Source organism: Anopheles arabiensis, chromosome 3, assembly GCF_016920715.1.
Source record: "Anopheles arabiensis isolate DONGOLA chromosome 3, AaraD3, whole genome shotgun sequence".
Taxonomy (NCBI): Eukaryota; Metazoa; Arthropoda; class Insecta; order Diptera; family Culicidae; genus Anopheles; species Anopheles arabiensis.
The window spans coordinates 23,645,750-23,661,687 of NC_053518.1; the positions used below are offsets into that span (position 1 = coordinate 23,645,750).

The 15,938-nt window shown below is 40.9% G+C and overlaps 1 protein-coding gene across 1 annotated transcript in view; it reads left to right on the forward strand.

The window, feature by feature from the left end:
• The window catches only part of LOC120900316 (protein tiptop), a 174,060-nt gene that overhangs the window by 18,677 nt on the left and 139,445 nt on the right, over positions 1 to 15,938 (forward strand). The window contains exon 2 of the mRNA XM_040307141.1: positions 3,916 to 4,170. Coding sequence (XP_040163075.1) covers positions 4,116 to 4,170 — 55 coding nt within the window. The 5' untranslated portion in view covers positions 3,916 to 4,115. The remainder of the gene's footprint in view (positions 1 to 3,915; positions 4,171 to 15,938) is intronic.

The following is a 15,938-nucleotide window of genomic DNA, read 5'->3' on the forward strand; positions in this document are numbered from 1 at the left end:
CCAGATTAAAGAACTTCTCCGTATACCACAATCCGTTGATCCAGAAGCAGTTGGTCGTACTGCAGCATCCTTTGGATGTGGCGAAATTAATTTACCATCTCCGACAGGCGACAGCTCCGAACGCAATATGCAATTAGCGAATTTTACGAATACCTATCGCTCCCGAACGCATGCCACACAATTTGAGCATCATGCGCATCGCTCATTCAACTGTTTCAGCATCGTGAGTTCAAAGAATTCGTACGTGTGCGTCTCCTTGCGCGGTTCGAGTCATGCGTGATGGTGTTGGGTGTCAGATGGTGTCAGAAAGGAATTTTCACTTTGATCACATGAAAAGTAATGTTACAAGTTTTACTTCATACACAAAAATTGCGACTAGTTTCTTTGAATCTCATTTATGTGTGTCTTACTAGTTTTGTTTGGAAGTACGGAATATCGGTTAAAATTATTGGTTAATTTAACTAAACTACATTTTTAGAATATTTTAATATTTTCCAAAGTCACTGAAAAGTATAAACATACACAAGTCTGGAGTTTCTTTCACCAAATCCCAAAACAGACTCAGCACTTTTGTATGGAGTCGACCCCCTTTCAAAGGTCAGTAAAAGTTGTGTGTTGCTTATTCGTCACTGTCAGCAATAAATTAAACGTGCTCGCGACAATTCATCTGCTACCGTTGGAGTCTCAAACGAATGATTCGAAAGAGAAACACAAATCGGACATTTTTGTATGTTCATGTATGCCTTTAGTCATTTAATTTTTATATGAGGATCTAAAAGTAATTAGATCGGCATTGAATGTTTTCATAATAATCTCTATTGCTTAGTTTTTTAATCCTTCAAAAGTATTCTCAAACAATACATTATTTATGCAATTATTATATAATTACATTATACAATGTTAAAAATTATAAATGATTGTGTGGCAGTTCTTACAAAGATAAGTTTATTGCATTTCGTTAATAAATTAAAATAATTTTCACTTGTAGAACTCTAATTTCAACCATGTATCTGAAAACTTCAACTGTTCTTCTAATGATAAAATCACAATCTTTACCTAGATCTACATTTTTATGCACCGAAAACCTGTTTATTTGTACCCGTGATCATACCAGAACAAACGAAGGAAAACTAAATGATCTGCCACACTAAATGACACCTATTTGTTGCTCGCAATAAAACGCCTCGGGTAATGATTGTTATTAGCGGTTGCGGTGTTTCATATGTCACGTCGGGGGATATAAATATCTGCCGGGAAATCATCCCATTTCGGTCCAGGGCCCCAAGTGGGATCACAACCGAGCTGTGATTGACGCTGCTAATCATTTCGCAGCTGTTCGTTGGCTCGCTCGCTCTCTTTCCCCAGCGCAACAGCGGGAAAGTGGAATGACTAGACACAAATTCACGACTCGTCACTGTAAAAGTCAGCTCGTCAGTGTCAGTGCGTCGACGAATGCAGCCGCACCACTGCAGCTAGCTCATGCAAATGTCATCCCGTCGCATTCGGTGATGTAGCGGATCGCTGCAAATATGCATCAGCGCGTCAACTATCCAACGGGGAGCGCAAGAAACCGCTTAGGGGAATCTGGTTGAGCCAGTTGGTCAGACAAATTCGTCACTGTCATCGAGATGCCGTGAAGTAAAGGTGTTGAAGATTCGGTAGTGCATCACGCTCAGATAACCTGTTTGTACAAGCCAAGCGATCTCAAGAAAAGATCAATCCATCAGATTTAAACATTTCGACGGCAGGTTGTATCCAATAGGCCTTCTCACTCACACTTGATAGGATGTGTTAAAAAAGGGCGATTAGAAGGCGTTGGATTTTGAATGAAGATGCTCGAGGCTGGTTCATTGCGGTTGTAAACAACATCATCAATTCTAATTTTGATTACAATTGTAGGTTTGACTGTTGAAGTTAAACATAACAAAGATGTGAAAATAAAGAAAAGTAAGTCTTCAGAATAGATGAAAATGGCGTTAATTACTAAAGCATGGAGATAAATTATATTGCGTCTTTTATTTAAACATTAAGATCTAAGATTGTTACGATAATTAGTTTTCTTATTTTGGGAATGAAAAAAGATCATATATAAGATATATAAAAATTAGTCGCTAGATCACAATACAAAAACAAACGATTAAAACTTGTTCTATATTCAGAAACGATGGATGGGCATAAAAGGATGTTCCGATAAAGGATGTGAGCTCAAGCCGAGAAGGAATGAGTGGAAGCTATGCCATCTACATTCTTCATACGAAAGACGTAACAGCCGATGAAACACCATGCAGAGGGGTTCCGTTGAACGATGTGCCAGAAAGAGATGGAGACTAGATGGAAAATCAATAACGGTGATTTTTATGCTTCAGAACACACCAGATAGGTGGACGATTTTCATCTCACTGCTCGAGGAAAATCGTCCACCACGTGTGGCCCCTGCCTTCCCATCAGTCCATCTTCTTCGCCACTTGCAAGCCAACGTCCAACACGAGATGACGGTTTCGTCCACTCGCACGACATTTGACCGGCATTTGGGGGTAGCGGACGAGCGGTCACCCAAAGAGTGTGAGAGATAATGGGTGAGTGGGCTATGCTTTATTTGTAGCTGGTTTATGTTGGACATCAATTGTTGTCGACATTACCCGCTTGTCAGACTGTCCCGGGAGCAGAAGGAGCCATCCAAATGGTGCTCGCATCCTTTCGTAAACATGCATCGCTCGAAAGTGTCTCCAGATGATCGAGGCCGTTGCAGGATGAACGGCAGTCTATACATAACCTTTGCATGGAGTCTACTCACACACACGCATGGCGGATGGAACGCAAAGGTGGAAAACAAAATAGCAAAGGATATGAAAATTAACGGTAACGACGATAGCTTAGCCAAAATAAGATGCGACACGTTAGAGAAGGGTCTTGAGAGTAAAGCTGCGACCAAAATGGAAATAAACTATTTTTTTTTCCTCTACTCTGTTTTTGAATTGATGTAGTAGATCAGAATTGATTACATATCAATTCAGAGTATTGTTTGCGGATTGTAGATGGTTCTTTGATCAAAATGCTTGAACATGAATTTATCAAAAACATAAAAATATCTCGTGCTACAATCACTCTCTTTACAACTGATTCCATTCGCTTAGAAAACCATTTTTATGTATTGAAAATTTCTACCGAACAGCTAAACAACTTCAAACAATTTTGTCAAGTTTACATTCAGGCATCATGACCACGGTGTGCTTGTTGCATGAATGCCAGATGCTTCGTGTTTTATCGTGAGCAGCGCGATAACGATTAAATATTTGTAATTAAATTATCTTCTCCAAACAAGCCGTGATGAGAAACAGGCGTACCAGTGTTGATGTGTTCGCATTGCCATCAAAGACCGTGATGGGAACTGTGCAGATTTCGTTTGGGCCATGCAAATGGACGCCACGGACACTGTCGCAGTCGATGAGACACGATAACAGTTGATAGCACTTTGTCATCAGATTCGCCGGAGTTTTTAGCTAGCCCTGGACATGGAACGCACTCTGCTTGTCTTCTTATCCATCTGCAGGTGTTGTGAGACTCGTGCTTTCATCTAATATCAGCAGTTTTACGCGTTGTCGCTAACAGGCTAACAGCCATCATGCGACAAATTATCATTCAAAATGACAACGATCGAAGCATGGATTCGCATAAAAAAGCACGATGGACTTGTTCAATTAAATTATCATTAAAAACTGCTTCCGGTCTGTTCCGTCGGTCGTGGGCTGCTTGTCACGTAAGCTTGAGGTTGGAAAATTGACATTACCAAAAATTAATTCTCATTAACGATGTCAAACAATCTGCAGCAAAGTGATGATCTGTTTCCCATCAACAGGTCAGCGCTGGTAAATGGCATGTTATAATCAAGTTGAATTCTTTTTTTCTCTTTTTCAGACCTCTCAGAACTTCAAACCGGACGCGTGTGGATTCTGCTATCAATAGAAAATCTTTATTTTAAGGAAATAAATGCCTTTCTTGTTTGATATTTGAAGTAAATCAGTTTTAACAATATGTCACAAGTGTAATTTGCATTTCAATCACTGATTTGTGATAGCTTAACGTCAGGAATTACATAAAATAGTAAAAGGATAAAAATGCGATCCAAACAACAGCCACGACCTTCATACCGGTGGATCAGCAACGATCAAGGTAAGTACAAACTCGCCTTACATATTGATCTGAGGATTTTGTTGTCTATTTGGGTCACTTACTACAAAAATACACAGTTTTTCGTTTCATTCAGTATTTCAGTAAGTCACATTTAAACCCGTATCGCTCAAAACACCTCTCCGGTCACAAATAACACCGTTGACGTTATTATTAATTGATTCGTTAGCATTAATAATTATGGTGTGGCCCCAAGTATGTAGGCGCTATATTTGCTCTACAAGGGTATGATGTTCATAAATAAAATTGCTCCTTAAGCGGCTCATGGAATTACAATCGAACCGATCAACAAAACACTCTCCCGAGCACGTGCGTCCGTCCCGCTCGGTTCGAACATAAGCCGGTTTACCGAACCGAGCTGCACAGGCACGTAGATTCTACACCGGAAAATATTTAGCGGCTCATAAATGGACATCATTTTGCATCGCGATGGTTTGTGTTGTGTGCTCTAACCGATGCAAATTTACTCGTTCATGAGGCGGCAACTTACAAACGCCTCCAAAGGTCGATGCATACGCGGCGTCCATTGCATCATTGTCACTGGCACAGTATGTGTGTGTGTGTGATATTTCCAGGTAGTCTTACAACGTCTCGCGGTGTCTGGCCGGGGTGTTGGCCAGGTCTGGGTCTGGTGGGATATTAAATTGAAGCACATTTTTCTGCAATCCAACAGCGGCATTTATCAATCGATTATCAGATTCTGAAAATGGCATGAACAAACACATTCTGCTGATGCTTTTCGTAATTGTTTCAGCATGAGCCATGATATTGCATTACCGCCGATTTTATCATAAGCATAATTAGTTATTACCACAAGACGTATGAATTGCAGGTCTTACAGTTTTGAATCTTATATCAATTAATTATTTTGCCATAATATAGTAGAAGAAGAGAGTTCAAACAATTATATTACTTTAATGCCATCTATTTATTTTCTATTATGAGTATAAAATTATTAGAAAATCGCTCACATTTCGCTTCAAACTCAAAATGTGTTACATGAAAAACGCACCATGGGCTGAATGAAAATATCAGCGTCACCGGGTCGTTCTAATGTAGCGCAACACATCGTCACAACCGTGGGGTGCATCAGCCAGGATACACATTTTTACGATTTATGTGTTTAATAAAATTAATAAACGCCACGCCGCTCACTGCATCGGCACACGAAACCCGTTGTGATGAGTGAAAAGCCGAAGCAAAGGATGCTCAACGTGGCTTGGCTGCACGGTCTTTATGAACATGTACTTTAACTTTGCAACCTTTCTGGGTCGGTTTCTCATTGATCAATCGGTAACACGTCCTGTTGTTTTACCGTATAGATGCTTGGCAAGATAGAAAGAGAGCGAGTGAAGGAGAATTTCGGTATTTGAAAAGGACTCCTGTTGACTAGCATAGAAAAGGTACGCTGTACTTGAAGTGGAATGAAGTGTCATAATTTTAATTTATAAATTATTGCTTCTGTTCCGAAATGGTTCATAAATCAGTATCCAATGAGTTGTTTCTTTTCAGTTCTCCCCTTTGGAACTGTACGATTACATGTAAGATAAAATTATGTTTTATTGATTAAATCTAATACAAATTTCAATGTAGCATACAAGGATTTATAATGGAGTGTCTATCATTGTTATTCTGAATTTTGGTGAGTTTGAGTCAATAGTCCTTCATACTAGCTCCATGTGTCAATGTTTGTAGAATAAACAATGAGATTCGGTCAAAATCAAAACCTGTTTAGAGTCCCATTTGTCGTTATCATCACCTTGGGACGAGAATCAGCATTTCTCAACAATCGCGTTTGGTCTTAAAATTTCAACGGCCAATCTTGAAATTTATTGTTCGCGATAAGATACCAGTTGTTTAGTGTAAAATGGACTCGTGAAACATGCAGCATGCATGGTCCCAGTTGTAGAAGTCTGACAACACTTGGCGGATGCGTAACATGAAAGATAACCCATCCTGCAACAGAGATGTGCAGATGTTAAAAATAAGCAAATAGTTGATATGATGAGTATTGCATATATTTATGACACTTACATTTGCTCAAGACACAGTGAATTAAGTAATTTAAATAATTATATTCGATTATATTCTTGTTCTACTTCATAAGTGCACGATAACCATACAACATGTTCAAAACATTGAACTACTCATCATCCATTGAATTATTCTTCATGTATATAGATCAGAATTATCACCCAAAACAACTCTCAAACTACAGAATGCATTTCTTTTAATTGAATGAAACTTGAGAAATACGTCAAGCGATCGTCCACTTACGATTATCACTAAAGAAACAAAAAAAAGAAAGAAACTTATCAAGCACAGCGAACACATGTCAAACGAACGTGATATGTTTATGATGATCACCATCGACGGGCCGTGTGACACTGCCAACACGGAATGTGCTTTTTCTGTTATCCCTTTTCTGGCTTGATTTGTCTTGTTCGGCTGGCCGGGGCTGGACGTAATTTATTACTTTCAGATAAAACTTTATTGAAACTCAAGCTGGATCCCTCGTTTGGCGGACAGCGTTCTATCAGAGATACCATTTTCGGACCGAAGCCGTGGTGCAATCGATTTTCGGGACGCCAGAGACATCATGAATCCTTCAAGCACGGTTTGGAGTTGTCATTTGAACAGACTGATCGACAAATTAGGTAAGAACTGAAAAGAGTAATGACAACCGATTTTTGTCCCAAATATGTTTATAAGCTCGAAAGTTGCGTTATTTCAGTTGATTTTTACTATTATTTTAAACATAACACAACCGACTGTGTCAGTTGCACAAGAAAGACGAAACGATATCAAGTTTTACAGTCACATCGTCCCGTGTCGGGCGATCATTGCCAGTGCAACCTTTAACCAGGCGTAATATTCCCTGCACTACACGATACACCGATGATGTTGATTTATGAAGATTCATTTTCCGGAAATCGGCTCGCGCTGCGCTGACCATCAGTTACCCACAGCTACTCACGGCTCACGGTTTCGCCATTTCTTCCAAAGAAGCAGAAGAAGTGAGTCGTTGGAGTGTGGACAGAGGAGAGTCCCTTCCGATCACCCGTCCTTCGCACAGCAAACTCGTTCCAGTCAGCTTTATGTGGGGTTTATGTAAAAGTGTTGAAGAAATGGAACCATCAACGTGAACCGGCGGAGAAAAAAAGAGTTATTAAATGTGCAAAAGGTTGGGCCCATAAATTACTCTTCTTCCGTCTACCATAACGCTTGTGGGGCTCGATCCGGAGACCCGATCCAGACATCCCGTCGCGCATCACTCACCTACGAGGTATACGAGCGGTACAAGGCACGTACACGATTGGCCAAAAAGCGTCTCCCGCAGTTAAGTACGAGGTGCTCCCGCTTCATCACTCTCCCTCTCTGGCACTCATCGTTTTCCTCAAGCAGCTCCACGGAAGCTTCTGAGATGGACTGGGTGGCCTGCAATGGTTCGTTTTCACTTGCACCAACAGGAACGACTCCAACGGTTGGTGTGCAGCAGCGGGGTGCGGTGTAATTTTTTAAACGATTTGAACATTTCTTGATTATTCTTCAGTTATTGATTAATTGGAGCTTGCCAGCGCGTTGAAATATGGTGCATCGTTTCGTTGGTTCTCACCCTGTTTCGCTTTGGTGCATGTGCCGGTCAAACGGGCGAGCGATTTTCAAAGAGTGCATTCGGTGCTATCGGTTCATCGTTGCATGCACGGCCCTCGGCACGATGGAATAACGCCTCCATCTCGGTTTTCCATGGCTGCCCACAGCAGCCGTTCCTTCCGTTGACTTCCACCTGGCAGGCGTTCGGGACAACGTTCAAAAAGACCGGTTTCATAAGCCCGATCGGTTTGTCGCCATCACTGACGCCTTGGGTGCATAGACGACTGGACCGTCCGTCCACCACTGGACGGGCGCTCTGTTGGAAGTTTTGCGACATTTGTTGAAGTCATGCGAGTGATGGCCTTGTCAAGCAAGGTATGGAAAGAAAGGTCACTTTCTTGTAGCCAGGACTGGGAGGAAAATTTCATGGACGCTTTCTCCCGATACAAATTATACGATCAATCAATGCTCACAGAGTGTGTGACATATCTGTAAAGGACGATATACTTTAGAAAACTGATATCAAAATGAAAATATCATCCAAAAGAAACTTCCGTCAATTTTACCATGGTTTTGAGCATTTCTTTTGAAACCTTTTTTCAAACAACCAGTGAAACAAATATTCACAAATGGTTTTTTTTAGGTTAACATAGTAACAGTCAATCGTTTTCTTTAGTTGTCGATGTATTTGTGAGCCAGCTACCCATCGGATCCTGGCGTAAGACATATGCCAACGATACGAAATAAAATGAAAAACAGAAAACACCGATATGAGTTATGTGAATTTAAACAATATAAAGGTACTGATTATTTGATTTATTGTCATACACCACTCTGCGTCTTGTTTCGGAAATGTGCCTGGGGTCAGTTCGGTTGTGGACGGAAGAGAGAAACAAGGAATCGGGAGATGAAGTTCTTAACATCGAGCAACCGCATCAAACCAGGATCCCATATCAACGCACTTAGGGCCACTGTTGGCGGGATATTCAGTCGTGCTGTGTGTGGGAATGGCGCAGTACATGGAGAAAGTGAGGAGACAACATGCATCGAGAGCGGAGCCGTTTCAATGAAGATGGTAAAAAGGGACAACAACGAATTAACAGCGTTGCTTCACTAAAGCCTTTCATATGTTTTTTTTTTTCAAATGTTATCCATCCGCTTTGATACTGTTGCAGATTAAAACAGTTGATTTGTAGTTTGAATTCTCATCTTGTGTCATCTTACGTTGATTCATGCAATTCTCTGACATTCTCAAGATGGTCTCACTGTTGTGTATTTGTGTGTATGAAAAGTGACCAGTGTGAGATGAGGATAGAAATGTATGACTTTGCTCATCTTCTTCACTCGGTCGTACTTCTCTAAGGACTCACCAACATACTGGCTTGTATGAGCAGTAATACACCGTCAACAGCACAAGAAGCAGCCCCAGGATGGTTGAGCGTGTGCGTATTATTAACTCATATCGCTGGAAATAGACTTTAATTAATAGCGATAATTTATCTTCTCACCCATCCAAAGCGGGCCAAAGAGGAAAGGAGGAAGATGTTGTAAAGGTGTGCTTCATTGTGTATGTTGTTCGTTGCAGTGCGTGTGTACCGAGAAACTCCTACGGATTGAGGCAAGAGCAGAAAATAGGAAAGACACAACCCTCAAGAAGCGTCCCAAGAATCGACAGAAAATCGATTTTTCGTGAACACACACGTAGAACGAGTGAGAGAGGTCTTAAAACTGTTTTAAAATCCATCTTGGACTCTTCCTTCCATATGAGTTACGTCCATCTTGTGGCACACAACCACTCCCATACGTTGAAATAGTTTCATACCAGCCGTCAGTCATTATTCAAACCATTGACACGATCATTCGTTACATTCGATGGCCGCCATGATTCGTTTTCTCAATGTGACCTACCCTGAACTGAAGATTCCGAGGCAGAAAAGTGCAGTCAAGAATCGATAGCAACGATTGCAAGGCGCAGACAGCTTGTGGATGTAAACCCGTTGATCATGGAAGCATTCAAGACCAACTCTTTTCGCATTTGCAATGGTTGAGGATCGTGTGCGATCGATGGCCGGAATACAAGCGATCGGTCGAAGGCTTTACGATAACACGAGCTATGCATTGACAGCAACAAATGGACCGTTTTGTCGGAGAGCATTATTGAAAAATGAATCATTGACTTCGTTAGCCCTTAGGGTATGGTTATATTCTTTATGGAATGTTGTTGTTGAAAAGGAATGGAAAACGTTTATTTCAAAAATATACGTTGTCGTTTGCCATCTTGAAGCATTAACCAAGTACGTTAAACTGATAAATATTGACATGTTTTAATAAGCTTCAAATATTTGAAATACACGAAAATAATACATCACGTAGTTTGTTTGGTGTATAGAAATGTATTAATTCTTACCAAATGGAACGGCAGTATGAGCAATGCTTACCATTCCACCTGTCATCAGACATTATTCACCTTCCACTCACATCAATCTCGCAGACAACCATAACCTATCAAATGGGTTGCAATCAGTAGGAATCGATTTTTGCCCCTGGACATCTCACCAACCATGCAGAAAAATAGTACTTCCGAATAGTCCTTTCCCTACGAGCATCCCTTCACTTTCGGTCACTCTTAAAAATCACCTTGTCATCCTTGTGATTTTTCATGTGTTGCTTTTGATTCCTTTCTGTTGAGTTGAGTGTGAGTTGGGGCAGGAGTAAAGTGGACAATGAAAAGGATTGATGAGAGTTCCATCAACTATGGCTGTGTAGGATGTAGCAGAATTATAACAAAAAATATATACAATATCTCAAATGATAGCTATGCATTTCCACAAATGTCCATTGTACGAAAACTATGTTTAACCTTGCACAAATCTTCATATCTTTGTAGAATAGTTGATCCAAAACATATCATTCTACAAACGTTGTCAATTTGCTTGTGTAATTGGTACCATCCCTCACAGGTGAAATTAAACATCAAGAAAATTAGAGGAACCAGTTTGATTGATTTGCTCGTAGTGTCATATCGAAGAAACGACAGACGAGATTCCCCTTTTCGCTCCCTTTCCGTTTGTATGTATCTGTGCAATCTTCAATGTGCCCATTCTTCAGAGATCCCCATAGACTTGCAACCAGAAGTACGAGAACCTTCGATGTTTGATTCCCAAACAACCATCGGGGAGGAAGAGAAAAGGAATCAGCAAATGGGAAAGAGACGTAACGACCTAAACTCCAGCATTCACAGTCAATGATGGACGAACAAAGTTCGCCAGCAAGGGATGGGAATGTCGCATGGGGAGGTGTAACTGGCCCGGGCAGGGGAGCAGAGCAAACGGACAAGCGACGGTGACGAATGGAGAAACCATTCGTATGATGAATGCCACGGTTCGTCTCGTCATCAGCGAGCCAGAGTGTAAACGACGGGAAAATAACTAGACCATAATATTTAATATGACGAAAACATCGCTACCGTGCGTGACTGGAAGATGATGCTGGCGCTGAAGCTGGACGGTGATGGATGCCGGCTGAATGAGTGATTTCGGGGACGAAACGTCGCCTTTGCCTGCCACTACTACTACTGCTACTACTACTAATACCACCTCTACCGCTGTTGCGCTTGCGGGGATTGATGGATGAAAGGGACCAGAAATCCAGGACCCACACATCTTTCCTCACGATGGCACCCATAACTCATCTCATCATTCCATTCCGCTGGGACTGAGCTTTGTCCGGCCATGCCATCCTCCACTACAGGGATCGGCAATCATGTTTTGAGTTGCTAGTATCAATGACCATATGTTCATATTGGATCGGTTCATGATATTCTGGTTAAAATATTTGTTACTTTTTTGATGATGTGATAAATTCAAATGAAAACAACGCAGTTTAGCTCAGCGCTGGAATAAATAAAATAATATTAAAATTGTTAAACACTACTGTTCAATATCACAAGCAGCACAATGTTGGCCTTCCCTGGCCAGTACTGTAAATAACTACGTTCGAAACCCGTAAACTGATGGCAACATCAAATCACATTTTCTGCTGAAGATGACGGAAGAAGCGATATTCGTGATAAGACGCTTCGAAGGTGTCCACAACAACGCTACGGCACACTGGTAATTTACCAAAGGCATACAGTGGTCATAATCAATTTTTTGTTGCATAAAGTTGTTTTATTTATATTTTAAGGTTAGTTAGTTTTCCTTATATATGTTTTTGACATCATTTTGACATTTTTTATGTGTTAATAGTTTATGTTTGTGTACTTTAAAAATAGATCAGAAATCAGATTTTCATTCATTTGGCATGCAATTTTAATACTCTCGTTCAACCTAGATTATAAGTACTTTTTAGCTCATTTCTTTTAAAATGCTTGTAAACCTTCATAATGCTTCTTGAAAAATTTGAGCTTGAGCTTGAAAAATTGATATTGTTACAAAGATAATTGAAGTATGATTACCAAAATTGTGAACTTCTTCCCACTATCCACTGCTCCTTAAGCGACCCGGGAGCGAGCGAAGAACGAAGGAAAAAGTTGCAAGTTCCAGACAAAATGAGTGGCCTGGGGATTGAAAGTTAGCAATCCGGGAACAGTTTCTGACTGTCGCTTGTGCAGCCGGCCCCGATGGTGGTCCCCGGGAATGGTGGACACCGGCTACATAGTGGTCGTTCGACTACCACCCGAGGGACAGCTAAAAGCACGGAAAAGTAGAAAACGTGATACCTCTCACAACTGGCAAACTTCAGCACTCGCCTCGTCCCTATCCCGGGTGTTACGGGGATGTGAGTGCAATGCAAGGTCACCGGGAGACGACCATCGCCTACGTTTGGCCCGATGATTCCTTTGCCCAGCCCCGGCCACTGTGATGGCAATGATGATTCATGATTGATGTGAGGTGAAAGAAGACAGATTATTATACATTTTCACTACACCGCACCATACCGCGCGTGCTGCTTCAGTTGCCAGTTCCGCTCCATACGCTGCTCGCTGCTTCGTCCCGGCAGTGTCACTGGACTGGGCTTGCCATTTCTCTTGCCAGCATTTTTCCACCCTCTCGCCTCTCGGTTCGCCAGGGTGCACCCTGCTTTCGCTCTTCATCGGATGGAGTGTGTTTTCTTGTTACTGTTTCGTGGCGGAAAGATTTCCTTTGCCTGCTCTTGCTTGTTGTGTAGCGCTGCCCCGTGTTCTTCGCGCGCGCGCCAGTCAGCGTTGATATATTGTCGGATGACCATGATGATGCTGATAATGATGATTTGAAGAGTAGGAGAAAAGGTGGGAAAAATGATGGCGCAAGTTCGACACAGGCGAACCTCGGGCACGTGTTGGGGAACTTTTCACGCCCGTGTTGCTGGAGAGGAAATGTTGCACATTTTTCCTTCCGGGCCTTCTGCCTTCTGCCGGGCTTCGGCGGCAGTATAGCTGCCCTTCCTGCACACACACACATACACTCATAGCCGTTTGTTTTAAGACGAAATCACGCAATCCGAATAGCCAAAGTGAAACTATTACTATCAAGATGGGCAATTGTACGGTGGCGAGTGGTGGAATCATCATCATCAGCATCTTCAGCAGCAGCAGCAGCAGCAGCAGGGCTAGTACAGTTGAGATGAAACATTCGTCATAACGCTGGCCGGGATGATGAGCTACAGTGTTTGATGGAGCGTAAGACAGTGACCGAGCACGAAATAGTTGAGTACTGACAAAGCAAGAAGCAGCATGATGGATCCGGTTGGTTCCTGTTGTGATCCAATACAATGGGTTTGGTGGCTGTTTGGGATTAAAAGCGTAAAGCGTGAGAGGCCAAGTTTAGTGCAACGTGAGCATTGTTTAATGGTTTCAAAAATAGTGCTTGTATTAAAGCATTTACCAACCAAAAAAGTTGTGCTTTGTTAAGTATTCTTCATGTTAATTTAATGCTTTAGCATGAAACATGATATTTTTTCTAGATATATTTAAAAGTCTAACTGTCAATGCATTGTCAGAATACATAGCAATGTGTTAACATATAGTTTGCTAGCTTGCTTAACCCTAGTCCGTTTGTTCTGTCCATCTGGCGGGTTCAGCGGGGAACAGCATATTCGAAATATTTCTTCACAGATTACCTACATTATTTATATTTTCCATGTATTTATTGCATTCGCCTTACCCATACCCATTACAGTAAATAATGAACACCATATCCTTCATCAGCTGTGCCATCGGTGTCGCTAGTGACTAAGCACGCTCACCAACCCGAACTGGCTGGGATGCAGGGTCTGGCACATGGATACTTTTTGTATGGCCAACTGGGATACACACACATACACACACACACCAAGGGAGTTGTAAGCTCAGGGTGTAAAATAAATGACGGTGGGTCTTTCGGTTATATTGACGCTGGCCTTTGGCATGACCGTAGCCGACACAATTCTTTTCATTTGTGCCACAGTTTTCTTACTGCGCTTGTGGACAGTGATGCTGCTGCTGCTGCTGCTGTCCGGTGGGTTGACGCTTTCATTGTCATTGGGGAAGCGAGTTGACAAACTTATAATTCATTTTGATGCATCGTGCTATATAATAAGAATGTTAAATGTATGGAGCTGGTGGATGGAGTCTGTTGAGGATTAAAGGATGAAAAAAATCCAACCACAAAAATCTGTTATATTGCATTTTAGCCACAATGAAATAAAGCAAGCAAAATATGCAAAAGAGACGATATGTTTTAAAAATTGATAAAAACACGTTTTGACGAGCGACAAAAGGTGGCAGGAAAGAAATGACATCAAAACCGAATAAAATTTCCTCTCACAATGCTTACCACAAAGCACTGCTCTCTGACACGTGTCAATCATGATTTCCGAACTGGAGATAGCGTGAAGCAGCAGTACTGTTTTTTTTTCATCTTGCATCACTCAACTAGCCTAGCGCCCGATGACATCCGCAATTGGATTAAATGGTTGTGTCGCACGTCGAAAACAGGCGGAAATGATTAGATTATATGCCACGCTGGATTGACACGGCTGGACCATCTCGCTACCAGAGCGACGACCTGTTGACAGCCCATCATTATCATCATTCTTGCCAGCAGCTTAATGTTTGCTCAAATTCGTATAATAAATTGATCGGGATACAAATGGGACGCTGGAAGTGTGAAAAGGAAGACAATGATTATGAAATACATAAATAAGGTGTGTTCTAGTTTTAAATGTTTAAAAATGCAAACTTGATGCTATCTCATAAGGCAAAATTTACTATAATATGTACTATCCAGTTAATTATTAACTTTATTTAATTAACGATAGGACAAAAGATGATCAACACGCAAGAAACACAAGAAAAGAGAATTCAAACAACACTTTTTGGATATTCTGTTGATTGCTGCTCTTTCTTAAACACCCAAAACTGTTACAAGTTAAAAGGGCCAGAAGCAATCTCGTGATTATTATAATTATAAAAACATAGTTATACATAAAAGACAGTTCAAACATAATCTAGATCAAATTATTAAGAATTATAGAGTATACAAATATGTCAGCATGTTCTCAACCATTAACGCATCTGCAATTGCTGCCTACAGATTATGGGACTACATATTCATTCGAAAAGCAAAGTAATTTGAAAACGAAATTTTGTTCAATTGTTGTGTTGTATAAACGTCACTAAAAAATTGAAAATAAATTGTCTTAGCATAAAACAGGCGATCCATTGAGTGCAAGAATGATTAATATTGATTGGATACCATGCGTCTCCATGAGACTACTAAACTATTCCTTTTTTATTTAAATTATGTACAATATAGGAGTTGTGTATTCAATAAAAATATTAATTACAGAAGTCTTAAAAACTGTTAATTATCTAGGAAAATTATCAGGGTTTTTTCGATAAATTTACATATTATGCAAACATGTACGTTAGTTGGCCACATATTTTGGTAAACTAAGTTTATCGAATAATTTCCCTTTTATTTATGATTCAGTAAGGACGGCCGAGCCGTATTGCTGATGAGTCCTCTTTATTACAAATCAAAATGTTTTAAAAGAGAGAAAATAATCATAGCTTTTTGCAGCACTTTTGTGATCGAACATTTTCTTCACTGACATATTGCATCCAACAGTCAAGCGCAAAGTATTGAAACATTTCGACCGGGTAAAAAGAGCCTCAAACCCGGATCCGAAAAATC